The sequence below is a fragment of the Ovis canadensis genome, chromosome 17 (assembly GCF_042477335.2).
Source record: "Ovis canadensis isolate MfBH-ARS-UI-01 breed Bighorn chromosome 17, ARS-UI_OviCan_v2, whole genome shotgun sequence".
NCBI classification, from domain to species: domain Eukaryota; kingdom Metazoa; phylum Chordata; class Mammalia; order Artiodactyla; family Bovidae; genus Ovis; species Ovis canadensis.
In genome coordinates this window covers 73,647,075-73,673,997 of record NC_091261.1, presented here as the reverse complement: position 1 = coordinate 73,673,997, position 26,923 = coordinate 73,647,075, and the positions used below count along the sequence as shown (strand labels likewise).

Genomic DNA, 26,923 nt, shown 5'->3' with positions numbered 1-26,923 from the left:
ACCTCCACCCCCATCCCTGTTAGTCCCATCGGGTTTTTGGAAAGATTCAATAAATTATAGGTGTAAATCACATAAAATAGTGCCCAGCACACAACAGATGGTATAGTTGTTTCCTCTGTAAATACCTCAGTGTTCATTATTTCCACAGGTGCTACAAATGCTAAGTTGCCAGCCAACCAGCCAAGCCTCAGGTACTGTGCACTTTGGATTCAGGTTTCATCTGTTCATTCATTGATGTTGGCTCCTGCCACCTGTGCGCCCCCCCACCCCCACCCCATGTACTCCCTGCTACACCCTGGTATGTCAGGGTGAGCAAGACACACGTCTTCCCCACCCTCTTGGGGGCAGCCTCTGAGCTGGCAGGAGGTGAGGTCCTTTCGTATGTGTTGCAGGCACAAGGTAGATGAGCACGAACAAGATGGCAACGAGCTTCAGACCACCCCCGAATTCCGAGCCCATGTAGCCAAGAAACTGGGAGCCCTGCTGGACAGGTAGCAAACACCTACATTCTCTTTTCCTGCCCTCATTCATTCATTCCAGGACTAATGGCCCCCGAGGCCTGGGAGCTCAGGAGATGTAAGTTGGCACTGTGGTAAGCACAAGGCATCACCCTACCGTGCAGGGCCTGTCGTTGTGCTTGTTCCCCAGCTGTGGGAAAAGGCTCCCGTCTGTAAGAAGAAGCATGTGCCTGCAGTCACGGAGGAGGGAGTAGAGTGGGCTCAGCTCCAGGGCCCTGCTCTTAACCACTGTGCTCTCCTGCTGCCCCAAGAGGAAGAGGGGACCCCGGGATGCAGGAGCTTATTCCCCCCACAAGAGGACAAGGGACCAGCGGAATTCCTATTTCCTGAGTGCTTACTGTATGGCAGGTGCTGCGAGAATATAATCTGTGAAGATCCAGGTCGGCAGGACTTCCCTGGTGGTCCAATGGCTAAGACTCCGCGATCCCAGTGCAGGAGGCCCAGGTTCAATCCCTGGTCAGGGAACTAGCTCCCACATGCCACAACTGAAGAAAAGATCACGTGTGTCGCAAGTAAGATCTAGCGCAGCCAAAGAAATACTTAAAAAAAGAGAGAGATCCAGATCAGCATTCCTGAAGTAGGTGCCCAGGAACTTGAGTCCAGAGTGCGGCTCTGGGCACCAGGGCTCCAGCTACAAAGAGGAGGTGGAGAAATGCTGTACTCTGCATACCCACTGTGCCTTGGGAGGTTAATTAATTTATCTTTGTAATTTTATTTATTTACTTTTGGCCATCCTGGGTCTTTGTTGCTGTGTGGGCTTTTCTCTGAGTACACAGGCTTCTCATTGCAGTGGCTTCTCTTGTTATAGAGCAAGGGCTCTAGAGCATGTGGGCTCAGTAGTTGGGGCTCCCAGGCTTAGAGCACAGGCTCAGTAGTTTGCTTAGTGGGCTTAGTGGGCTTAGTTGCTCTGCGGCATGTGGAATCTTCCTGGATCAGGGATCGAATTCATGTCTCCTACATTGGCAGGCAGATTCTTTACCACTGAGCCAGCAGGGAAGCCCTGCCCTGGGAGATTTAGATTCTTAGTAGTGTCTTCAAGGCTCTGAAAAGTCCTACAGTAAAGAGTGCTGTGTAACTTTGTTTAGCCCGGCATCTTGCAAGCATGTTTGGCCACAGGGCCTCTGTTCCGAGGATGACCAGTGGCGTGGCATGGGACTCGGTCTGGGGCAGGCTGGGCTAGATCTATTCTCACTTGACAAAGCCCTAGCAGATTTCGAAAGGGAGACTCAGGATGTTTGGGCTGTGGTCCTTCAATTTGAAGTAACCATCAAAAAGGACAGATGAGCCCTCCCAAAGTGCACAGCTGCTGCTAATCCCAGACAGAACTTTGGGCCAGCCCTCAGCAGCCTGCACCCCCACGGCCTTAGTGCCAGTCCCCAGTGTGGGAATGTGCTTACCGTGTTTAGGAAGGTCAGGTGGGCATCTCAATCCGAGGGAGTGATTTTTCTCAGTGACCGTTCGGCTTCAGGGTAACCAGGGCCACCTGGCATTGCAGTAATCCATGACGAGCAGTTCCCCAGGTGGAAATCCACCGGGGCGTTGGTCACCCACCCTCAGGATAGTTCCTGCTGTGTTCTGTGCTTCTTTCTCTCCAAAGAAGTGACTTGGCACGCACACAGTGTGCACAGCTATCCTGAGCCCGTGTCTTGTGTTTTAAGGGCTTCCCAGGTGGTGCTAGCAGTAAAGACCCTGCCTGCCAGTGCAGAAGACATAAGAGACGTGGGTTCAATCCCCGGATTGGGAAGATCCCCTGGAGAAGGAAATGGCAACCAACTCCAATATTCTTGCCTGGGGAATCCCATGGACGGAGGAGCCTGATGGACTGTAGTCCATAGGGTTGCACAGAGTCAGACACGACTGAATCAACATAGCACGCACAAAGAAATGATAGCCCAGTTAGTCCCTTGTGTTAGATCAAGGTTTCTTATCTTGGCACCATGGACATCTTGGCCCAGATTGTTCATGGTTGTGCAGGGCTGTACTGAGCGCTGTAGGAGGGTTAGCAGCATACTTCGACTCTACCCACGAGATCCTAGTAACATTGCTCCACCAGCCGTGACAACCAGCTGTATCTCTAGACATCGCCTAACGTCCCTGCCGACTGACAGTGAACCACCGGGTTAGATACCCAGGATAGGCTCAGGACCCTGTTGGCATCATCTCTGTTCCCTCTCCCCAGACCGTGTCCCATGCAGGACGAGACCTCTGGCACCTACACAAGGCAGTTAGGAGAAGCGCCCAGCGCGTCATTCTGTTTGCTGCAAGGGCTTCGCTTAGAGCGTTGGTCTCCAGTTGCGAGGTGACTGCCTCGCCAGCACTCCCCGAGACCTGCTTCCTGGTCTCGGCAGTTCTCCCCTCTTCGTCTGTGCTAGAGAAAGCACATTGCTCTGGAGCTCATTGCTTATCTTTTTTCCGGCTGTGCCAGGTCTTCATTGCTTTGCTCAGGCTCTCTCCAGTTGTGGCGAGCGGGGGCTCCTCTTCATTGAGGTACGAGGGGTTCTCATTGTGGTGGCTTCACTTGTTGGGATCACGGGCTCTAGGCTCACGGGCTTCAGTGGTTGTGGCACGTGGGCTCAGTAGTTGCAGCTCGCAGGCCTGCACAAGCTCAGTAGTTGTGGCTCACGGGTTTAGTTGCCCCATGGCACGTGGGATCTTCCTGGACCAGGGATTGAACCCACATTGGCAGGCTTGGTCTTTACCACTGAGCCACCAGGGAACTCCACTGATTGCTTATCTTACAGCAGTAGTCATCTTCATCATTGTTATGGCTGGCATTTACTGGTTCACAGCTGGGCTCCATGCTCAGGGATTGGAGTCCACTTTCTCATTTGAACCTTGTAACAGCTCTAGGAAGCCTGGAGTCTCATCACTCACAGTGTTCAGAGGGGTAAGTGACAAAAATCAGAACTTAAAACCCAGGTCTGAAGCCTGAGAAAGGTCAGTGGATTGTAACAAAGTCAGTTTCTCAGTTGTGATCATGGATGTTAGTTACACACAGTGTTGTCCAAGGGAGAAACCAGGTGAGGAATACATGGGGTCTCCCCATATTATTTCTTGGCACTGAGTGTCAATATGTATTAACTCAAGCTTTTTAAAAAAAAACAAAAAACAAAAAGCAGGTCTGCCTGTTCTAGGAGCTGAACCTCTGAAACGTTCTTTCTTCAACCAGTCATGTTTCCCTTTTCGGGCTTGCTGCCAGGAAGTTGAGAACCAAATGTGTGCCCTCTGTCTAGCAAGTCTGTCAGGCTTCCTGGCCACACTTCTGGCTCTTTCTGTCCCTCTTGGTCTCGTTTTCTCTTTGCCTTATTTGAAGTTGCATTCTGTTGTACTGTGAGTATCTTCAAAACTTCTTCAGCACTTTGTGGGATAAAGTAGGGTTTGAACCAGTAAGTCACCGTTGTTTGAGCTGACAGGGGCTCTTCACCACGTTATGGCCGTGACCAGGCATGTTCCCATCAGCCTGGGGGCCCTCTGCCTCCGTGCGTAACATTGCGTTACTCTGTCCCCTCCATTTAGCAACAACAAAAAGAAGTTTTAATTCAAAAGAATTTTTGTTGTTGTTACCCAAAATCTCATCCTAAATCCATTGTCTCTTCCCATAGCTCCATTACCATTTCAGAAATCGTGAAGGAGCCAAGAAAGGCCGAGGTGCAGCGAGGCGCCCTGGAGGATGATGGTGAGCAGCTTGACTGTTGATAACAGCTTTCCTTTATTAAGCCCCTCCTGTGAGTCTGGAGCTACAAAATGCCCTTTTGGCATACTATCTTCCTTCATGCCTGCAGGCCCTGTCCGAGGCAGATGTTATGGTGACCCTGTTCACGGGACCCATGAGGGGAGCTGGGTCCAGGAATGCGGCCACTGGCCCCAGGTGACTCTGAGCAGGAGCGCCTGCTGCACCCCACAGCCTCTCACACACGAGTCTCTGTCCCCTGCCCGACTCACCACTCTGCAAGCTGCCATAGGCAGGCAGCTCAGCTGCTGCGTCCCAGAAGCCTCGGGAGACTTGCTGGCTTGATTCGGTGGCTGGCAACCCCTCAAGCACCCGGTCCCATCTCTGCAGCAGAAGGAAGCATGCTGCCTGTCATCCTGCGAGGCACCGCTCTCTTATTAGACAGGAGCAATGCCCTCTGGACCAGGGGCTCCGTGAGGACAGAGGTGGGGCAGCCTTGGCACCTGCGGGCCCCTGGCCGTGCTGACTCCATCCCCATGGGTTGCAGGCTTCCGCCTTTTCTTCACGTCCATCCCTGGTGGCCCTGAGAAGGAAACTGCTCCCCAGCCCCGCCAGAAACGGTTGCCTTCCAGCTCAAGGTAAGATGACATGTCCTCTTCTCAGGTTTCCTCATTTTGACCAGATCCGCCCCCACCTCCACCCACAGATAGCCACGCAGACCCCAGTCAGGCCTGGACCCAGGAGGAGTCCCACCAGGTAGCTAGAGACATAGTAACTCAGTGGGAGGGGGAGAGCTTCCATTGGGGGCTGGATGTTGACTGCTCTCGGAGCACCCATCTCATGCCCGACACCACACTCCTGGGACATCCCTGTGAGGCCTAGGCTCTGTTAAGATCCCCACTTGATAGGTGAAGACCCTGAGGGTCGGAGAGGTTAAGTCACAAAACGAGGTCACACAGCCTGGAAGGAGAGAAGCCTATGTGGGAACCCAGGTCTGCCCCCGGCCAAGCCTGAGTTCTCCACATACCGCCGTCTCTCCCTGGCCTCCGTCTGGTGGCCTGGCCTGGGGCAGTGCGCGGCAGCTTTGGGGCCCCATCCCGAGTCCCACTAACACTCCCCCCACCCTCCCTGGCAGCAGCGATGATGGAGATGAGTTACAGCGCTGCCGAGAGGCAGCTGTGTCCGCCTCCGACATCCTCCAGGAGTCCGCCATCCACGGCCCTGTCCCCGTGGAGAAAAAGAAGAAAAGGAAGTTGAAAAAGAAAGCCAAGAATGAGGACAGCGCCGACGTGGCCTCTATCGCCACCAGCAAGGCTACAGTCGGAAGGCAGGAAAAGGAGTCTGCCCAGCTCAACGGGGACCAGGCTCCCCCTGGGACCAAAAAGAAGAAGCGGAAGAAAAAGGCAAAGAAGGCCAGTGAGGCCTCCCCGTCCCCACCAACAAAGAGTGCTGCTGCCATGCCCTCGAACTGAGCCTAGTGTGCTGGCCGGGAGCTCAGGCTTCCCATAGGGACTAGCCTGTCTGAGCCCTGAGTCCCTCTCCAATGCAGGAATTTGGCTGATGAGTCCAGGCTCTGCCCGTGACTGGGGCCAGCCCAGGCGTTGGGGCTGAGAAGCGGTCATAGGGTGAGGGGGGGTCTGCCCTCCTGTGCTCCCCCTGGGTCGCGGCCAACCTATGGTACCAGAACATTCTGTGACCCCAGGAAGAAGGAGACTCCCGGTTACTCAAGGCTGAAAGCCAAGTAGTCGAGCTCCGCCGCCGCAGCCTGGTGCAGCAGACGACCTGAAGGAGACGAGGTGGAGTGGGCCTCCTTGTGTGTCTCCCTCCACACAGACTTCATAAAACACTCTCTAGAAAAGAGAGAGATCTACTCTGCCCCCACACCTGGCTTTCCAGAATTTTCTATCTCCACAATATGAATATGCCATGTGTGATTGTGTCTCTGAGCCAGCCAGATTATGGAAAATAAATTGTCGAGGAAACGGAAATGTAACAGGGATCTGGGTGCTGCCCCTGAGTCAGTGCTGAACTTGATGAGCATCACGGAGGTGGGGTCCTCCTGCCTACACCCCAGGAAGTGTTCCCACACCCCAACTTCAAGACTGCAGGAAGTGTCACAGCACTCATGGCCTGGGACTCCTGGACCCACATGTCCTGCAAGAAGTAGCAGAAGTTCATGGTGAAGGAGGCATTCCGGCTCGGAGGCCTGGCCTCGGAGATTCGGTGGAGCCAGGAAGACAGAAGTGGGATGTGAGAGTGTGTGTGCCGGCCCCGCCCCGCCTCAGGCCCCGAGCCCCCTTCCACCTGCCCACCCCACCTACACGACAAGCAAGATATTCGACACAGTCCATGTTTACTAAAAGTTAAATAAATGTACAGGCTCGCTATCAGCTGACTGCAGGCTGCACTGATGCTAGTTCTCCCCTTGCCCTGTCACTCCAGGGTGGCGGTGGTCTACGAGGGCTGGGTTATCTGCAGCAGCCCCCCCGGGAGATGAGGTCACGTGAGCCCTGGGCTGAGACGGCTGCCTTATCGCTCAGGACCTCAGCCTCCTCGGGGGGTGGGGTGGAAGGCTGGGAACCCTCCCCTCAGCCAGCTGGCCCTAGCTTCCAGGTGCAACCCCTCCACTGATCTTGCCTCTCTTCTCCCTCTGGGCCCCTCAGCACTGCTTTCCTGGCCTTGCTGCTTTCTGAGCTCAGCAGCCTCACTCCCAAAGGCGGGAAGGGTGTGCTGCCCCACAGCCTCGACTTGGCACCAGCCTCTCACTAAGGGCAGGGCACGACGCCTCGGCCTGCAGGGGAGGGAGGCTTTCCAGTAGATGCAGGATGCCAGGCTGGCCTCAGAAGGTGTGGTGCTCAGTGGGGACAAATGTTGAAAACCGGAGGTCATGGGCTGGGGAGAGGTTTGGCTTTGGAGGAAGAGAGCTGGAGAGGCCTGCGTTTCCCCAGGCCCCAGCCCAGAGGAGCCACTCAGGTGAGGCTTAGGTGAGTGGGGGACAGGTAGGTCCAAAGGGGCATGCGGTTAATAGCAGGGGGGCTGGGTGGAATGGCCTGATTGGGGCATAGGTGACAGAATTGGGGCCACATTGACCTATGACCTTTGCCAGCTACACGGGCTGCTGTCCTGAGCAGTGTGGCTGGCAGTTCCCTGCGGGGTGCAAGGGCTCCAAGCCTCGGGGTGGTTGTGTTCCAAGCAACAAGATTTACCCTGGGCAGCAGGGACAGTCCCTCCCCGTGACCCACCAGGAACCGGCTCTGCTCTCCAGCTCTCCACGGTCCCCACTTGTGCACTGAAGCAACCCTCCTCAGGTTGGGGCGCCTCAGAAGCCCCCGTTTCTGAAGCTGCCAGGATGGGGATGGGGACTGAGGCACAGTTTTCCAGGGATGAGCAGCTGCCCGGTGAGCAGTAAAGGTTTGCAGGCTCAGATGTCCTGGTCACCCATCCAGCAGACTGTGGAGGCTCAGGGCCCCTGGGAGGCCGTGGTTACTGGGAAGAAGAGGCCATCTGCGTGGAGATGAAGGTCTCGATGACACCGTGGTTGGACGGTAGCAGGTGGCCATTGGTGGAGTCTGAGCTCTGGTACAACACCAGGCTGCTGGAGGACACTGCGGAGGCAGAGGAGGTGGCTGGTGCCTGCCATGCCGGTCCCGACCCCTCACCCCACCACCACCGTCCCTGAGGGTGTTTGGGATGGGAAAGTAGCACCCCACCACCTCCTGAGTCTCAGCAGGTTAGAACCCCAAAGTCACACCTCAGCTCTCAGGCCTTATTAACCCAGCCCGGCTCCAGGGCTGCCAGGGTGTGGCCCCCGCAGCCCCAGCACAGTTTAGCAAGCACGTCAGAGGAGCCCTGGTGAACCGGCGTTGTGGTTAGTTTCATGCGTCAGCTTTGCCTTTTAGTACCCAGTTGTGATCCAAAGCCCAGTCCAGATGTCACCGTGTATTTTGCAGATGTGGTTAACACCTACATCAGTTGGTGTTAAGTAGAGGAGATTTCCCTTGACATTGTGGGTGGGCCTCATCCAATCAGTCAAAGCCTTTAGCAAAAAGTGAGGCTTCCCAGAGGAGGAGACTGCAGCACGGCCTCCTGCCCTGCAGCTTTCAGACTTGCAGACCCCACGGTTGTATGAACCAATTTCTTAAATACGTGTGTGTATCCCTATTGGTTCTGCGTCTCAGGAGAACCCTGACTGATTCACATGGTTAATGAATGGATGTGGAGTTTGGACCTGGGTCTGGGTCCTGGCCCCACCACCTCCAAGTCCCTCTCGTCAGGTGCTTTCTCATCCGGAAAACGGGGATGCTGCCGCCCATCTCATGGGTCGAGCACGGAGCCTGGACCGCGGAGCCCCCAGGGACCGTCCCTGCAGCCTCCAGGGCTGGATGGAGGACCCCAAGACTCACACTTAGCAAGTAGCCGCCCCGGGTCTCAGAGCCCAGCAGCCTGACTCCACAGTGCCTGCTCGTCACCGTGGCGTTGTCGGCTGCAGACTCGGGTTCTCGGGGAACGGAAATGCAGGGTTCGGGTGGGATGTGGCGGGCTCTGTGGTCGCTACGGGGGAACATGAGTCCTTCTGACTACCCAGGAGAAGCCAGAAAGGTGTGAAAGCTCTTAGTTTTTTAACTGTTGGCAACAGATTCAAAAAACGCCACCTGCTGAGCCAGAGCAGCACATCCACGGAGTCATTTCCGGCGCCCCCAGCAAGCCCTTCCCGCGCCTGACTCCTCCCTACTTCAGGCTATCTTCGTCCTCCACCGAGTTAGTGGACGTTCCGGTGAGACAGGCCCGCTTCCTGTGGTTTCACACCCCTCTTGTCTCACTTCAGGGGAGCACCGGTGCCCCCTCGCATGTCCACCCCTCCGCCCCACCCGCCGCGCCCACCTCCCTCCTCAGCTGTGGGGACAGCGAGAAGGGGTGGCGCGGGGCAAGGGGGCTCACCGGTGGGGCTGGCGCTGAGCCGATGGCTGGGCTGCAGCTGCTGGATGCCAGCAGGGTCCTGGCCGGGGATGTGGATGGCGGCGGCCTGCGACGCCGGCGTGTGGAGCCCGGACTCGCTGGAGGCCTCAGCGTCTGAGCTGAAGACCTGGCAGAAGAGCAGCTCCTGAGCCCCGCCGGCCGGGGGCGGGGGCTGGGCCCAGGGCCCATGGAGCGGCGGGGCCGGCCGGGCCTTACCTGCTTGGTGGGCGTGAGGCTGGCCAGGGCGCTCAAGTTGGTGGTGTCGGTGATGAGCATGGTCTGCGGAAGCAGCCCCGTGTGGGTGTACTGGGCCACCTCAGGTTTGTGACTGTAGAGGGCTGGCCAGGAGGGAGGAAAAAGAAGGGTACAGACATGGCACCTGGGTCCGGCTGGGCTCCTCCCCCGAGGGGCCTCAACACAGGGGCGTGGGGCAATGGTCGGGGACTCAGGGCTGATTTCTAAAACCTGGGAGCTCCAGATAGAAGAGATGGGCGCTGTCACCAACTGCAGGGGCCTGCTCTGCCTGTCTTGTGGGGAGGAGCCTGGGGGAGGCGGGGAGCCCACCCCGGCCGTCACCTGGAGAGCCCAGGTGTGGAAGGGACCCAGAGATGCAGGTGCTGATGAGGTACTCAGTACCGGCCCCAGACGGAAGGGCCCGGAAGGGTTGGCGCCCTGGTGAGGGGGGCACATCTTATCCCCCACCTCCAGGACCCCTCTGCACGGCGTAACCCAGCATTTCATCTGCAATCCCAGCCCCCCAAAAACACACAGACGCCAGCAGAGAAGCGACACAAATCACATACGCTCGTGTGGACTCAGATGAAAACACAGCCACCCACAGACACACATAAATGGTGCCCTCCACCACACGCACACAGACGTCAGGTCCACAAATCCCTCGTCCAGGAGTCCAGGTTCCCGAAAGGTCTGAAAACTAACAGGTGTTCATCAGGTTGGTGCTAGAGCTTGTCTGGTGGCAAAGTCGGTCCTGAGCCTATTAACCTTGCTGCTGCTGCTGCTAAGTCACTTCAGTCGTGTCCGACTCTGTGCGACCCCATAAACGGCAGCCCACCAGGCTCCCCCGTCCCTGGGATTCTCCAGGCAAGAACACTGGAATGGGTTGCCATTTCCTTCTCCAACGCATGAAAGTGAAAAGTGAAGGTGAAGTCGCTCAGTCGTGTCTAACTCTTAGCGACCCCATGGACTGCAGCCCACCAGGCTCCTCCGTTCATGGGATTTTCCAGGCAAGAGTACTAGAGTGGGTTGCCCTTCATGGAATTCTCCCTTTGGCCGCAGAAACAGTGGTGTTTGATGAGGGGGTGTTGGACCAAGCCTTGCTGAGAGTGTTGTATGTCTTCATGGTATATGCACCATATCACCTTTCTAAAAGCTGAGAGGTACACATGGCCCCAAGGGCACACGTGGGTGTGTACACATGACCATATGGATTCACACCCTGAAATGTATTCAGCCCATGGACATGCATCTGAGCACCCCCAGAGCCCCCATCACAGAGGCACTCACACTTCTGTGAGTATCAGACACACACACAGACCACAGCATCTGCCATGCCGCCCCTTCCCCTGGGTTCCCGCCCCCCGCCCCCCAGCAGGGGGCCAAGGGCTGCTCACCGTGGGGGCTCTGCAGCTGGGCCATGGTGGCCATGAAGGGGCTCTGGGCCACGTGGCTTTGCACAGAGGGCATGAGTGGCTGCTGGTAGGACGGGTGCAGCGGCTGCGAGAACTGGACGGGCTGCAGGGTGGTCAGGCTGCTGCCCATGCTGTTGATGACCGGCACGCTCTGTGCCTGCGTGGAGGCCAGGCCTGGAGTGGTGGGAGGGGCAGGGGGTCGGCCAGGCCTCGGGGACCACGAGGGGCACCATCCCTCCCTCCTAGAGCCTGTGGCTTGGAGGAGGGGATGAGGTAATCCGGAAACAGCCTTGCACTGCGTTAAGGCCCTGGCAAGTGACTCCCCCTCTCTGAGCTGCTAGCTCACTATAAGGGCAGGGAGTGTGTCAAAGAGGGTTCCTTGGTGCCCTGGGGTTCCACAGCCCGTGCAAAGGCCCTGGGGCTTAACTCTGTAACCCTTCCCCAGCAACTCCCTCTCTGTCATATATTGAGCTTCTGCATAATAGTTCTGTGAATAAAGTCTCTGAGCTTTAAAAAAAAAAACCCTAAAACCTAGGAAATGTCAGTCCCCCTTGCGCTGCTGTTTTCCCGTAGCTGTTTCACCGTCTCAGGTACTGTGTAACTTATGTATTGTTTATCTGCCTCCCCCACGTGGGTGGCTGAGTTCTGGGGCTCTTTGGTTCACTTGTGTGTCACTGGTGGAGCATGGGGCAGGCACTCAATAAATCTATGAATGAATGAGTCCCAGTGGCTCTCCCTATTCCTGGATTCAGCGGGAGCCTCCATGAGCCCCTCACCCAGATGGCCCCCTTCCAGCCCCACCAGCTTACCAATGACCAAGGTGGAGGCTCCCGTGTTGGTGAACGTGGGGCCCAGGGAGGCAGGCTCTCCAGGCCCAATGGCCATGACCCCGGGAAGCGAGGCCATGATGAGGTTCTGGGGCTGCTGGCTGAGGCCTGGAGAGGTCTGCTCCAAGCTGTGCAGTGCTGTCAGGGTGCTGACCGGGGGCAGGGGGCCCCCAGTGGCTGAGACCTTGGAGGGGAAGCCAGATTGAATCAGGGCGGGGCCCCACCCTGCCTCCCTGGGTACTGCCCCAGAATCTCCCAGCCGAGGGGAGATGGGGGAGGTGGGGGGACACTCACCAGCTTGGCCTCTGTGTTCAGCAGGCTGTGACTGGGCTCCAGGCCGGTGGGAGACACTTGATGCAGGGATGCAGACACCGTCACCAAGGGACCACCGCTGCTTGAGGGCACTTCCGCCCCCTCACTGGTGGCAGGCTGTCCATAGCGCACACCTGGAGTGGGAGCAATGTCCAGCCTCAGCGCCCCACTTCCCTGCCTGCGCCCACGGCCCCCAACACCCCTAATTGTATTGGCTTGTTCAGGCCACTCACACTATCTTTCTCTATGCAGCCAGCAGATTTTGCTGGAGTATTCACTTCCTGCCAGGCCCTGTGCTGGCTGCTTGTTCAACCCCTTGAACACAAGCTTTGTGTTTTATTAGCTCTGTGGCCCCCACTGCCCAGGGCTACACTGGACACACAGTCGGTGCTCAGTGAAAGACAACAGAGCCAAACTGAACTGAGGCTAATGAAATTAAACCGCAGCAAACTTGAACAGAATGAATTGGAATTAGTTGAATGAAACTGATCAAGCTGAAGCAAACCCGAAATGAACTGAGATTGATTGAGTTGAACTGGATCAAATCGAATTGGATTGAAATTGAACTGAACGATACGAGATTAACTGAATTTCCTTGAAATACATTTAGTTAAACGGATCAATTGGGAATGGGATTGGACCAAACTGTATGAAATGTAAATGAAACTCAGATTATAGTGAGTTGAACTGGATTGAGTTGAATTGAACTGAGCTGAAAGCAGTTGAGTTGCCTTGATCGGGAATGAATTGCTGTAACCCAAATCCAGTGGGGTTGGAGTGAATGCAGTGGACAGAAGAGAGGGCAGTGGATGGAGCTGAGTGGTCAGAGGAGAGGAGAGGGGTGGGGCGGATAGGGCAGTGTGCATAGAGCTGGAGCCATAATGAGGTGCCAAGTGGCTTGTGTGGCTTCAGTCCTTGGGCGGTGCTCCCCAACTCTCCCACTTACCCCCATATTCCCACTGCCCGGTCCCCCTGCCCACATGGCACTCACCGTGGACCTTACTGGGGGAAAGGGCAGGCGGGGGCAGACCAGGGGAGCTGTGGGCAGGCAGCACAGGGCTGGGACCTGGCCCCGGCGGCGGCCCGCTGTACGTGTCCATGGCCAGCTTGTGCCGAAAGGCTTCTTCCTTGCGGCGATTGGCAAACCAGTTGTAGACACGCACCTCTGTGACGAGGTTGGAGCCCAGTCCCTGGGCCTGCGACGGTGACACGCCCCTCTGGATGCACTCTGCCCTGGAGAGATGGGCACTGTGAGCCTTCTGGGGCTGGGGGAGGTTCTGAGAAGCAGGGCTCTCTACCTGAGAGTCAGCTGAAGCTGACAGACCTGGCTTCCGAGCCCAGTCTGCTCTGCGATCTTGAGCAAATGGCTTAGGCTCTCTTGAGTCTCTTCATACAGAGGGAGCACAGTAAGCGGAGGGCGGGTGAGAAGAGCAGCCCCACTCAGGGGCGCTTGGGTAGGCGGGGCAGCAGCTCCTAACCGTTTTGGCACCAGGGACCGGTTTCACGGAAGACAGTTTTTCCATGGGCTGGGGAGCGGGGAATGGTTTTGGGGTGATTCAAATGCATTACATGTATTGTGCACTCTGCTTCTGTTGGGGCTTCCCTCTGCCTGCAATGCAGGAGACCCAGGTTCGATCCCTGGGTCAGGGATATCCCCTATAGAAGGGAATGGCTACCCATTCCAGTGTTCTTGCCTGGAGAATTCCATGGACAGGGGAGCCTGGCAGACTACAGTCCATGGGGTCACAAAACGTCGGACACTACTGAGTGACTAACAGTTGTTTCTATTATTATTACATCAGCTCCACATCACGTCAGGCATTAGATTTAGAGGCTGGGGACCCCTGGGTGGGGGGGTGGGTGCCAGAAATAGAGCCAGGTTTCAGGCCCTGAACAGGAGCCGAGAACTCCTGGGCCAACAGCAGGAGCTCTCAAAACCAGGGGGCCTCCCTCAGGATCTGGAGCCCTCCTTACCTTCCCCAGCCTCTCCCCAGCCCAGACCCAGCCAGCCCTGCCGACCGCCAGCCATCCTACCTGTTGCACTCCTCCACGAGCGCCTCTCGCTCCTCCTTGCTGGGGTTCTTCTGCCTCTCATAGGCCTGGAACAGGATCTGCTGGGAGGCTGGGCCCCATTTGAAACGGTTTCTGCGCCCCTTCTTGGTAGGTAGCTCATCTCCTGCAGGCTCTTCAATCAGCCCACCCTGGCCTGCGTGGGTGAACTCTGTGGGCACAGAGAGCTGTGAGCAGGACACTGGCCAGCCCACCTTCCCACATCAGCCTGAGCATGCCTCTGCTTCTTCCTCATTCCTAGGGTGCTGAACCAGAGGAGCTTGCTGCTCGAACCCAGAAACCACCTACCCCTGTGATGACAAACACACATCACACACGTCACCCTTTGCCTCATGTGCGTCCAAGGCAGACATCACTAATCAACCCCTGCACACTTTTCTATTGGGCCACGATATAATCTCACAGTCCTCAATATAAGGCTCCAGGTAAGCATCACCTTTCATTCACATTGGACACGTATGCCATCCCATTTTACAGAAGATGTAACTGAGGGTCAGGGAGGTTAAATATTTTTCCAGGGCCACACAGTAGAGCAGAAACCTGAACTTATATCTCCTGAGTAGATTCAAGAGTTATTTTCAACATTCTAGCCTTGAAAATCAAGCCTAAAGTACAAGTATTAGCCAGGAGAGAAGAGACCCAGCCACTTTCTCAGCTGATTCTTTGGTAGGAGGCCAGTTAATGGCACCTCCAAATAACAGAACAGCTAGCTGCCCTTCAAACAGCAGAGGAAATATATATATGTGTATATATATAGTATATGGCTCATGTATGCACGGGGGTCATCCCTGGTGCCTCAATGTTCACCATAATCTTGCCGGGGAAGCCCCATGGACAGAGGAGCCTGGAGGGCTACAGTCCATGGGGTGGCAAAAGCCGGACACGACTAAGTGACTAAAGAGCAGCGCTATATGCATATTATACCTTTGGAAGGATCTGTATGAGACTAGGTATGCCCATGGCTGCTTTAGGAGAAGACACCTAATTTTTATTGTAAAATCTTTCTTCTGTTTTAGTAAAACTAAGTATGAGTATTGCCTAAAAACAAACCTGGATCATTATAAAGGAAACATCAAAACCCATCTTTTTTACACTTAGGCTCTAAAGTGTGGAAGTGTACTTGGGACTCTATAGGGTATGAAGCTCAGGTGGTAAAACCCACCATGCCCTGAATGAAAATGCTCCTAGCTCTCCCCAGGTTTGCAGTGGAGGGTTCCCTGAGCATACACCTCGCCTTTGAGCCTTAGCTGCTGCTGTTCCTTCTGCCTGAAACACCCTTCCCTGCCTCTTCAGGGGTCAAAATTCAACTGACACTTCAAGACTTAGTCGAGAGGTCATACTCCTCATGTGATCCCTCCTGATGCCCCTGCCTCCCTGAGGAAGAGGAGCTGCTTCTCTGCAAGCTCAAAACTTGGAAACGTTCCCTGTGGTGCCCTGTGCTGGGCCTGGCACATGGTGCATGCTCCAGAAACTCTGGCTCTTGTTGGTGTTATCACATTTTAATTCTTGTCTCACCAAATCATGCGGATTTGTCCTCTGGCTTCCCCTCCGCACAGGATGCTCTTAGAAGGCAGGGACCCAGTTCATCCATCTCTCGATGCCCAGGATCAACCCTCTTCCCCTCCACCAGAGCGCCTCCCGCAGAACAGGTGACACACGCTGGTTGAATCCCACCCCCCACCACCCGCTCCTCGGCTTTGTCCGTCTGCCTATCCGAGGAATGGGGAGGGGGCGAGACTTCCAGCCCCCGCCCTCGAGCTGCAGGGAGTCCCAGGCCCTGCCGGGAAGACGGGCTGCTGTCGGTCATTACTTACGCTGGGCCACCTCTCGCTGCTTGCGGACGTACCAGGTGTACAGGGCGGCTCGCTTCTGCGTCTTCATGGGCGTGCCCTTGTTGAGGTGCTGGGACAGGTGGGACTGGTTGAGGCCGGTGGTGTCGACCACCTCCCGCTGTGGGATGTTGTGCTGCTGCAGGTAGGACTTGACCATCTTGGCCACACGCCAGGGGTCCTCCCTGGGGGAAGGGACGGTCTGCTGAGCCAGGGGTGGCTGCTGGGAGCCCTGTCCACCCGGGAGGCCGGGGTGGTGGGTGGAGGCAGGTGCGGAGCCTAGGGGCCTGTGGCCTGACGCAGGGACAGGGAGGTATGGGCACTCATGTCAGGACACAAGGACATGGGGGCAGAGATTCACAGACACACACGTGGCAGATGTGTAGACAGGCCCCAACCAGCCCTGCACACACACAGGAACAGATAAAGGTTTAGAAACACACAGTGACACACGGACACACATGTAGACTTAAACAGGCTCCCCTGGAAGCTGCACAGGCCCATGGGGAGGATCCTCACTTCCGTGCCTCTGTTAAAGGCCCCTCCTCATTCTACCTAGAAATGTTATTTGTGACTGTGTCTTATCCACTGAGAGACTGTAAACACCTGGAGGGCAGGGACTGTCTGGTTCTCAGCACCCAACATAGGCCTGACATAGAGTATGCCCTTGGTGACTGCGTGAAAGAAGGAGTGTATGTATATATGGATGGATGGATGGATGGATGGATGCAGGGATAGGTAATGTGATGGCCAATGGATTGATGGTGGGTGGTGGGTGAGAGAATGGATGGATAGATAAATGGGATGCTTGATGGGTAGATGGTCGATAAATGGATGGATAGGTGGGTGTATGGATGGACAGATGGTAGGGTAGACGGGTGGATAAGTGGATAAAAGCATGGATGGATGGATGGATGGATAGGTAACGGCATGATCAATGGATTGATGGTGGATGGCGAGTGAGAGGATGGCTGGTGGATGAAGCAATATGATGGTTGATGGGTAGATGGTAGATGATGGATGAGCAGTTGAAAGCATGGATGGATGGATGTGTGGGTGGATAGGTGGGTGGGCGGGTGGATGTACAGGTGAGAGTGACCTACTGGGAAAAACAAATTGGATCCGCCAAGAAGGCGAGAAACATGATTCTCCCACTTGACAGCCAGGGTCACTGAGGCTCAAAGCACTGTCACCTGCATCTCTTGCCCAAGGTCATGGGGTCAGCCCAGCAGAGTCCCACCCCAGCTCAAGGGATTTAGTTCTAAGTCGGCTCATCTGGTAAAAGTTACATAGCGTCACAATGCCTCCTGAAAATCTGCACTAAACCCTAGATGGTGGCGCAGCCAGTCTCCACACAGTCCTGAGGCGGATGGCTAGTTTTTCAACAGAGTCCCAGGGTTATGGGCTGGCATCCCAAGAACTTCTTGGAAGAAAAAATGTACGTAGTTCTGCCACTGGAGGGATTCAAGGGACCTGAGGCCACTGTGGCTCAGCCTCCCGTCCTCAGCTCACCGTGGGGAACAGAAAGGGTTCAGGCTGCCTGTCCGATATAAGCCCTTCCCTCTCCTGCTCTGTCTCAGCCTTCCTCCTTCCCTTCATCCTCTCCTGAGCTTCTGCTACATCACGAGGCAGGTGCAACCGTGCTGAGAGAGGCAGAACTGGGGTTTGAACCCAGGTCTGTGCGATCCCAAGCCTGTGTTCCCACCGCCTCGTCGCAGCGATTTGCTTTCGGAAATCGGAGGCCTCCAATACTGGCGTAAGTGACGACTGGCGTGTGCGGGAGGTGATGTGTTGCTGCGTCACGTGTCACAGCCAAAGATTGGATACAACCTGAACGTCCAGCAAAAGGAAGCTGATCAACCAAATTGCGGTGCCTCCCTCCAACCCCCTGAGAAAGCTCTGCACAAGCCCAGCTGGAACAATTCATCTGGTACATCTGCTGTGTGGGGCCTTCCCTAATGGTCCAGTGGTAAAGGGTCCACCTGCCAATACAGCAGACACAGGTTCGATCCCTGGTCCTGGAAGGTCCCACATGCCTCAGGGCAAACGAGCCCGTCCGCCACAACTGCTGAGCCTGCGCTCTAGAGCCTGGGAGCCACGACTCCCAAGCCCAGGTGCCCCCACTACTGAGGCCCACATGCCCTAGAGCCCGTGCTCCCCAGCAAGAGAAGCCACTTCTATAAGGAGCTCTCAGGCTGCAGCTAGAAAGTAGCCCCCACTCGCTGCAACTAGAGAAAAGCCCCCACAGCCACAAAGGCCCAGCACAGTCAAAAAGTAAACAAATAAAATTGTATATTAAAAAAATAAAAATAAAATTTAAAGTGGTCCAGTAGTTAAGACTCTGTGCTCCCTAGGCAGGGGGCCCAGGTCAGGGAACTAGATCTTATATGCCTCTGCTAAGAGCCCGCCCAAGGCAATAAAGCTCTTGTATGCTGCAATGAAGACTTGGTACAGCCAAATTTAAAAAAAATTTTTTCTAAGTGGGATAAAAGAAGATTTCTACATGTTTGCTTGTGTTCACATAAAATTCAGGAAGGATACAGAATGAACTGAAGACATTGATTGGATGCTAGGGACGGGGCGGGAGGCTTTTCTCTGTTACTCTTCTGCAGTTTGTAAATTATATTATACAGGATCGTGTATCACAAATGTCAATATCATACATGATAATATACTACATAGATCATGTTTAAAACTGAATTGTGAGGAAAAAAATCTAAAAGCAAATTAACCCCACCCCCAGCACTCTAAAGCCCACCCCGCATTGCCTTCCCCCCTGGGCCTTCTCTTTCCTCCAAGAACCAGTCTCAACTGCCCCCCTTACGGTGCCCTTCTGAGACACAAGGGCACAGAGACCTTCCTACTAATTGGCCCTCTGACTTCCTCCTTTTTTATCAGCAGTTCCCATAGAGGCAGGGAGGAAGGGAAGATAGGGACAGATGCAGTTAAAACAATCAGCAGTCAGTGGCTGATTGGTAGCCGGGAGAATGCATGTTTTTGAGTATTCACAGTGAGCCAGGCACTGTGCTAAGGGCTGGCCATTTTAATCTTAACCCTGGAAGGTAGGTGCTACTTGTTGGCTCATTTCACAGGTGAGAAAACTGAGGCTCAGAAAGGTGTGTGCTTGTCCAAGGGGACTTCACTGGGACTCAGGACTATTTCGCTTTGCCTGTACCCGGGACATCTCCCTGAGCCCTGTCTCCCTGATTTCAGGGGCGCTTAGAAGCCTCTCCTCCCTGCTACCACCCCCCTCCACCAGCTCCCCAGATGCCAGTCAGTCCTGGGAGGGAAGGGCAGGACAAAGTCCAGCCTTGTGCTCCACGGCAAACATGTTTATCTGATTCCGGGGCTGGGCTGCCCATGGCGTCCCTCCTCCCGCAACTGCAATCGTCCCCCTCCTGAGAGAGAGGTCCTCCTTCCCTCTGTCTCTTCTGCAGAGAGAAGGAGCCCAGTCTTCCTTCAGCAGCGCCTGTCCAGGCTCAAACTAAAGATCTGCCGTCGCCCCCTGTCCATGTGACCCCGCGTGTCTCTCTGTCTGTCTCTGTTTCACACACACTCTCTTTCCATCTCTCTGTTTTCTGCTTTCTCCACCTCCACAAAACACACACACACACTCACACACACACACACACACGGAGTCTCCAAGAACAGGCTCTTTTCAGGACATTTTCCCCAGGGCAGAATTAAGAGGCCCGGTCTCCAGGCATCTCCTGCCTTCACGCTAATGGGTTTGAGTTAAGCCAATCCCCGGTTCGAATCCCACCACTGTGACCTCACGCCTCAGGATGATAGATCCATGTCTGCCTCCCAGTTGTCTATTGGGAGAACTGGATGAGTTTCTAGAAGGGGTGAAATGCTGAGGTCAGGGCCAGGCGCACAGTAAGTGCTCAGTAAGTGGAACGGTATTGTTACCACCACCACCTCCATCATCACCATCCACAATTTAGTCCTGGCCCCTCCCAGCCCCACAGCAGAGGGAAGAGGGCTCAGGCATGGTGGAGATCTGCCCGTATCTCCCTCCTCCCACCTCCTGCCGGTTCTGGAGTCCCTCAGAGGTTTGAGACTTTGGGCTTCTTGCTTACGGGCCCGTGGGATTTTGGTGGGTCTAAGGTTACAGAGCTGGGAGACCAGCCTGAAGGGCCGTTTATCTAGAGGGGCGCCGAGTTCTCAGCATGAACCCCAGCTCTACCACTCACCCTCCAGGTGGCTCTGGGAAGTTGCTTAACCTCCATGTGCCTCAGTTTCCTCAACCGTGATAGGCGGCTAATAATATTTCATAGGTTATCAGGAGGAGAAAATGAGTTTCATGCATTTGTAAGCCCTTCATAAGCCCTAGGGGACTTCCCAGGTGGCTCAGTGGTAGGGAATCCACCTGCCAATGCTGGAGATGCAGGTTCGATCCCTGGGTCGGGAAGATCCTCTGGAGGAGGAAATGGCAACCCACTCGAGCATTCTTGCCTGGGAACCCCCACAGACAGAGGAGGCTGGCAGGCTACAGCCCATAGCATCTCAGAGTCGGACACGCCTTGGTGACTGAGCACGCACACACGCGTGAGCCCTAGAGCACTGCGTGGAAGTCAGTCAGTGGTTAACAGTGAGACTGATGGAGGAGGGTAAAGAGGGAGGCGAACGTGTCAAAGACAAGCCTGCGACCTCAGGGTGCTGGGTCAAGTGGGGAGGACTTGGGTCCAAGTCCTGGCCTTACTGCTTTGTAAGACTACCTCGGGCAGGTCACTTTGCCTCTCTGAGCCATTGTTTGCTCATCTGTAAAATGGGACCATTGATAATAGCAGTCGTTTGTTGCACTTACATGCTGTTTAACCCTGTGGGTAAGTGTTATGATCGGCTCTGCCTTGCACAGAACATTGGGGCTCAGAAAACTGAAACTGCCTCCCCCAGCCGAGCTGGGGATCAAGTCCAGGCAGGCTGGCTTCTGTCGGGGTGTCAGGTTGCCCCACCTCAGCCCCTGTCTTCCTGCGTCTCCGGGCCTTGGTACTGCCCAGTGGAGAGGACCAGAGACCCTCGAGTTTGAGCGGCTCAGGGATAGGAGGGCCTAGGAGGACACTCAGGAAGGAGCCCTGGGGACGGGCTCCCCCTTGGTCATAGCAGCAGATGGACCCAGGGCTCAGAGAAACCTAGTTGTCACTCATTCATTCATGAAGTATGTCAGTTACCGGGCTGGAGATCAGGGGTCTGAGTGGTGAACACAGCTCCAGAAGAGCTTTGGTAGTCATGGGCCGAGACAGAAAACAGACAAATAAGATGATCATAAGTAATGATGCATTTCAGGAGAAAGTCAACGAAAATAGGGGAAGAGAGAGTGATGATGCTGGGACCTACCTTTAGATGGGGTGATCAGGGAGGGCCTCCCCGACGAGGTGATATTGGAGCAAAAAGGGGAAGGAATTGGTCATGGGAAGATCTGGAAAGAAGGTTCCAGGGAGAAGGTCCTGAAGTGGGAATCAGTGAAGTCAGTGTAGTGTAAGTGGAGGAAAGTGGTGGGGGCAGAGGTACCTGAGGAAGAGGTCAGGGAACCAGGGTGGGCGGGGAGTGTGAATTTTACTCATTGTCCTGGTCAGGGAAACCAAGGCAGGATGAGAAGAGACATGTCCAAGGTAACTCTAGGTCACACCTGGCTTCCTGGGGAAGTCCTACCCCTTCGCCATCCTTTCCAGCCTCAACTTCCCCCACCACCCAGGGCCATCACGGGGGTCCCCCACCCCTCTGCAGCCTGTGTCCTGAGGCTCAAGGCCCCACTTTCCCCCCTCAGGGCATTTTCAGATCCCTTTTGTTACCTGAACAATAAGTAACCCAGGTAGTTAGTTATAAACTCCGCAGGAACAAGGAGCTGGTTGATAATTTATAGCAACATCTCAAATTTAAATGGAAAGTAAATAGCATGCTGTTAGCATTAAAGAAAACCCAATCGGGGCGGGAGGCAAGCACTCCAGCTTCCTCGCAGCTTGGGGCACCTCGCTCTCTCCCCAGCCCCTTCTCCCAGCTGCATGTCAGCCCCAGGCCCCTCCTGGCTGCTCCGCTCCACTCTGCTTCTCCAGGTCTCTCTCTCCATCACCTCCCGAGACGCCCCCGCCATTCCCATCTCTTCCTTCTTGTTTCCCCTCTCTCCCTCCGCCTCCAGGTCTCTGCTGGTCCCCAGAGAGCACTTTGACCCCTGCTTCCCAGTCGCGTGCTGTGGATCAAGCCTTCCTGTCCACCTATCATCCCACCGGAGGGGCTACTGGTCAAGAGGCCCCACCTAGCCAGGTAAGGCCTTTGGTACCCCCTCCCTGCCCCCTACTCCCTGCTGAAAGCCCCCAGGCCCATCTGGGGCCCTGAGCAGTTCTGGCCCAGCCCCACCCTGTCCAGGTTGCCCTCTCCCTGGGTCTGGTGATGCCTGACTCCATGCCCCTCCCCTGCAGCCCGGCAGGGCCCTTTGCCCTCCACCTCCTGCCAAGTCAGGGGGCCCTGGCTGCTCCCCTGCCCCCTCCCCGGCCCTCAGAAGGCCTGGCAGGCCCTGAGGGCTCCCTGAGGGATGGATCCCGCCCTCCCCCACCCCAGGCTGTGATCCGGACCTTGGACAGAAAAGAGATAGTCTTTGGGAACTCTTCCTCAGCAACCCACCCCCCCCAGTCACCCCCAGTTGCCCCCAGCTCCGACCCCGGTCCCAAGAGAGGGATGTGGAGCCCCAGCTGGGTGTCCTTGGTCCAGCTCTTCCCCCTCTCTGTGCCCCAGTTTCCTTTCCTCATCCTTCTCTGTATGTAGCTTCCTCTAGAGTTCATCTCAACATTGCCCGAAATGACGCCTGTGAAGCCTTAGCCGGGCACCCCTGCCCGGGCTGTTAGGAGGGAGGTTACAGAGCCTTGGAGGGGGGCCTGTCCCTGAAGCCCCCAGGCTCCCCTTCCCTCACCTCCAACCTCCCCCACCCCCATCTAGGGGGAAGTCGGAGTTGGCTCAGGCCTCCCCAGGCCACCAGCCTTACAAGTTAATGATCACAGGCCTTATCAGAGCCTTTTGCCATTTATAAATTTATAAAACAAAAGAGAAATAATAAAGCCCATGGGTAATTAGTAACCAGCTCAGCTCTGCTGAGGAGAGGGGAGCAGAGGGCTCAGACCCACCCCGTCCTCCAGGAGACAGGGAGAGCCATCCGGTGGGTGGGGGTACGAAGCGGGGAGGCTTCTAGCGGTACCCGCTGGTGATGGGGGGGCCTGAGGCTGTGCTGGAAAGGGGAGTAGCTCCCCTCCTGAGGCTCCATTTCCCGCAGGTAAGAAAGACCTGGGTTCTCCTGGCTGAAAGCTCGAGTTCTGGGGAGGCCAAGGGGGCCCCCCAAAACCCCAGCCAGGGGTGTGCCCCGATGCTTAGCAGGGAAGTTAGGATTGGGGGACTAGAAATGAGCCTGGTAGCTAAAAATTCCCACCACCGCCCCTTCCCTGGTTCTCTCCCCGGGTACTCAAATTGTGGATTCTCTGCTTTGTTCCCATCTTGGGGTTCCCCTGCGGGGCATGCCTCACTTCCCAAGCTCTGGGCTGCAAGCCTTGGCTCATGGGGACGGGACCCTGCACAGGGCCGGATCTGCAGAGGGCCGGATCGGGCACTGGAGACTCCAGCCTCCAAGTCAGAACCCCCCTCCCACCACCTCCAAGCTCTAACGGGCCCCTGTCCCCGTCGCAACAACCAGGCTACAGCCCATGGGACTCTGGACTGGGAAGGGCGGGCAGAAGCCGAGGGTGGGTCCCTCTTTCAGGCCTCCTTGGGAGCGGGGGACAAGGGAGGGGTCCTTACTGCAGCAGGGTCTCCACCACGGCCTTCTGGTGGGCCGCCTCCTCCGGGCTGAGGCTCTCCAGCTCCTTGAGGATGGGCGGCGTGAAGTCGTCCCCATCGTCGTCCGTCTCGTCCTCCGAGCCCCTGGTCTCCCCCAGCCCATTGGGCAGCTCGGCCAGCTCCCCTCGGCCACTGCCACTGCCGCAGGACTCCCCCTTGTCCAAGGGGCCATCTCCAGCCAGCAGGTAGGGCCCCGGCTCACCCAGCGCCTGGATCAGCGCGTCTTTGCTCAGGCCTGACTCGAGCAGGGCCGCCAGGAGCTCCGTCTGCAGCTGGCTCAGTTTAGAAACCATGGCTCCACTAGCACCAGGCCACGCGGCCAGGGGCCACCGAGCCGGCCGCCTCCCCCGACCGCGTGGGCTGGCTCCTTGCTGGCTGGCCCACAGGCAGGCCCCAGCCAGGCTCCTTGCACCCGCTGCCCCCCCAAACCCCACTAGCCAAGCCCTGTGGGCACCCCCACCCCCCAACCCTGGCCCCAGTGGCCAGTGAATCAGGGCCCCTGCCCGCTCTGTTTACATTGGAGCTGGGGAAATTCTCCAAGGTTCATATTTATCCGTGTGCTTAGCGAAGGGACTGAACTTTGGACTTCACCCTGCGCAGTGCAGGCCTCATGGCAGTGCAGAGTGGTAGAGCCGCGGCCTTCAACAGGAACGGGCAGAGTGGAGGGTGGGGGAGGCGGTGATGGGGGGCCCAGACAGCTGGGCTGCAAGGTGCTGGCAGCCGGGGAGGCCTCTGGGTGACCAGCATCCGGTCCCACCCCCGCAGGACCTTGTAGTGGGTCAGGCTGGAGCAAGGGAACCAAACAGCAGGTTACCCTTGGGAACAAAAGCAGCACGGACTTCCGGGCAGTTGGACCAACTCTCCTCAAGGGCAGGGCAAGGTCACATCCATCTGGGGACACCCCCCACAGCCAGCCCGGGCACCAGGCCTCCCAGGAGGAAAAACGCGTTGACTCATGTCTACTGAGGACTGGATCTATAACTCACGTTATTAGCTCCATGCAGCCCCCTGACAGCCGTGAGTGGGCACAGGGATTGTGCCCATTTTACAGGGGAGGAAATTAAGGCTCTGCAAGGGTAAGCAACTCACCCGAAGTCACGTAGCTAGCAGGGACAGGACCTGCAGGGTGTAAGCAGGGTGAGGCTAGTCAAGTTCTTGACTCAGGTGCAAATTTTAAGGGGATGATGGAAAAACTCAGTAGATAAAATAATAGTTTATATAAGGATATTAAAAATTCTAAATTAATGCAAGCCTTAAAAAGAATTTAAAAGAAATGTCCACACAAAAACCTGCATATGAATGTTCACAACAGAATAATTCACCTTAGCCAAAAAATTAAAAACATAAATATCCATCAGTGAAAGAATGGATAGAAAAAAATCTGGTCCGTCCGTACAATGGCGTATTATTTGACCATGAAAAGGAGGATGGGCTTCTCGGATAGCTCAACATCCATCTGCCATGCAGGAGACACAGGAGACTCGGGTTCAATCCCTGAATTGGGAAGATCCCCTGGAGAAGGAAATGGCACCCCACTCCAGTATTCTTGCCTGGAGAATCCCATGGACAGAGCAGCCTGGTGGGCTACAGTCCACGGGGCCACCAAGAGTCGGACACGACTGAGCTACTGAGCACACACAGCAAAAAGGAGTGAAGTCCTGATTCATACTACAACAGGCGTGAATCTGGAAGACAGTGTGCTAAGTGAAAAGAAGCCAGACACAAAAGCCCAGCTATTGTACGATCCCACGTGTAGGAAACATCCAGAACAGGCAAGTCCACATGGACAGAAAGTGGATTCGTGGTCGCCAGGGTTTGGAGGGATGGGGGTGGGGGCAGGGAATGGCTATTTGGTGGGAACAAGGTTTCTTTGGGGATGATGGAAATGTTCTAATATTGATTGAGTGATGTTATACAACTCTGTGACTTTACTAAAAACCGCTGAATTTTGCACTTTAAATGGACAAATTTTGTAGTATATGAATAAAGCATATTTCTTAATTAATGCCCAAAATCTGATGAACAAAAATATCAAATTTTAAATAGAGGCAGGTTCCAGCCCTCTCTCACTTCTCACTGACCCCAGCCCTGGATAAAAACTCACACCCCGCTGACCCACCTCTTCCCTTTTCCAGTAGAGCCTGGACAAAACTTCCTGCTGTCTGTTCCCTGAAGCGGCCATAAGCCACCAGAACAAGGGGTGCACACCGTTGCCCTGAGTGGGCAGGGTGGTGCTGAGGAGCCCCCGGGCTGGGGCACCTCTCAGGGGTCTGAGGAACCAGGTCATGCTTGCCAATAGTGGAAGGGAGAAGGCATCATTTGGCCAGGAGGCTCTCGCTGCAGACCAGGCCAGGCCAGCAGAGGGAAGGTCAAGTCTTCATTTTTGCACTCACTTGACACATTCGGCAACCGTGAGGCCCATGTGGCCACTGAGCACCTAAAATGTGGCTGATGCCTCTGGCGGAAACAACAATATTTTAGGTGAAAGGTTTTTGTGTGTGTGTGTATGTATTTTAAAAAAAAATTTTGGCCACACTCTGTGGCCTATGGAACCCTAGTTCCCCAACCAGGGATCAAACTCACGCCTCCTGCACTGGAAGCATGGAGCCTTAACCATTGGACCTCTGGGGAAGTCCTGAAAGATTTTAATCTTAAAACTACATTTTTAAACATTTTACATTAAAAATTAGCAGCACTGTTTATAATAGCCAGGACATGGAAACAACCTAGATGTCCATCAGCAGATGAATGGATAAGAAAGCTGTGGTACATATACACAATGGAGTATTACTCAGCCATTAAAAAGAATACATTTGAATCAGTTCTAATGAGATGGATGAAACTGGAGCCGATTATACAGAGTGAAGTAAGCCAGAAAGGAAAACACCAATACAGTATACTAACACATATTTATGGAATTTAGAAAGATGGCACTGACGACCCGGTACGGGAGACAGCAAAAGAGACACAGATGTGTAGAGCGTACTTTTGGACTCAGAGGGAGAGGGAGAGGGTGGGGTGATTTGGGAGAATGGCATTGAAACATGTATACTATCATGTAAGAAATGAATCGCCAGTCTATGTTCGATGCAGGATACTGGATGCTTGGGGCTGGTGCACGGGGATGATCCAGAGAGATGATATGGGGTGGGAGGTGGGAGAGGGGTTCATGTTTGGGAACTCATGTACACCCGTGGCGGATTCATGTCAATGTATGGCAAAACCAATACAGTATTGTAAAGTAAAACAAAGTAAAAATTAAAATTAAAAA

General features: G+C 55.2%; 2 protein-coding genes across 3 annotated transcripts in view; one reads left to right on the top strand and one right to left on the bottom strand.

The window, feature by feature from the left end:
• The window catches only part of C17H12orf43 (chromosome 17 C12orf43 homolog), a 10,160-nt gene extending 3,585 nt beyond the window's left edge, over positions 1-6,575 (top strand). The window contains exons 2-6 of the mRNA XM_069558210.1: positions 149-191; positions 393-491; positions 4,121-4,194; positions 4,736-4,826; positions 5,324-6,575. Coding sequence (XP_069414311.1) covers positions 149-191; positions 393-491; positions 4,121-4,194; positions 4,736-4,826; positions 5,324-5,660 — 644 coding nt within the window. The 3' untranslated portion in view covers positions 5,661-6,575. The remainder of the gene's footprint in view (positions 1-148; positions 192-392; positions 492-4,120; positions 4,195-4,735; positions 4,827-5,323) is intronic.
• HNF1A (HNF1 homeobox A) lies at positions 6,525-26,923 on the bottom strand. 2 transcript variants are annotated; one of them, XM_069558206.1, is made up of 10 exons: positions 23,614-26,923; positions 15,817-16,016; positions 13,967-14,153; positions 12,924-13,165; positions 11,915-12,066; positions 11,603-11,804; positions 10,776-10,967; positions 9,361-9,482; positions 9,127-9,271; positions 6,525-7,793 (listed from the first exon to the last, which is right to left on the bottom strand). In XM_069558206.1, exons 1-10 carry the CDS (start codon positions 23,943-23,945, stop codon positions 7,672-7,674), a joined length of 1,896 nt encoding a protein of 631 aa, XP_069414307.1. In that variant the 5' UTR covers positions 23,946-26,923; the 3' UTR covers positions 6,525-7,671. The 2 variants fall into 2 exon arrangements, with proteins under 2 accessions (XP_069414307.1, XP_069414309.1); XM_069558208.1 differs by lacking the exon at positions 23,614-26,923 and adding an exon at positions 21,172-21,324.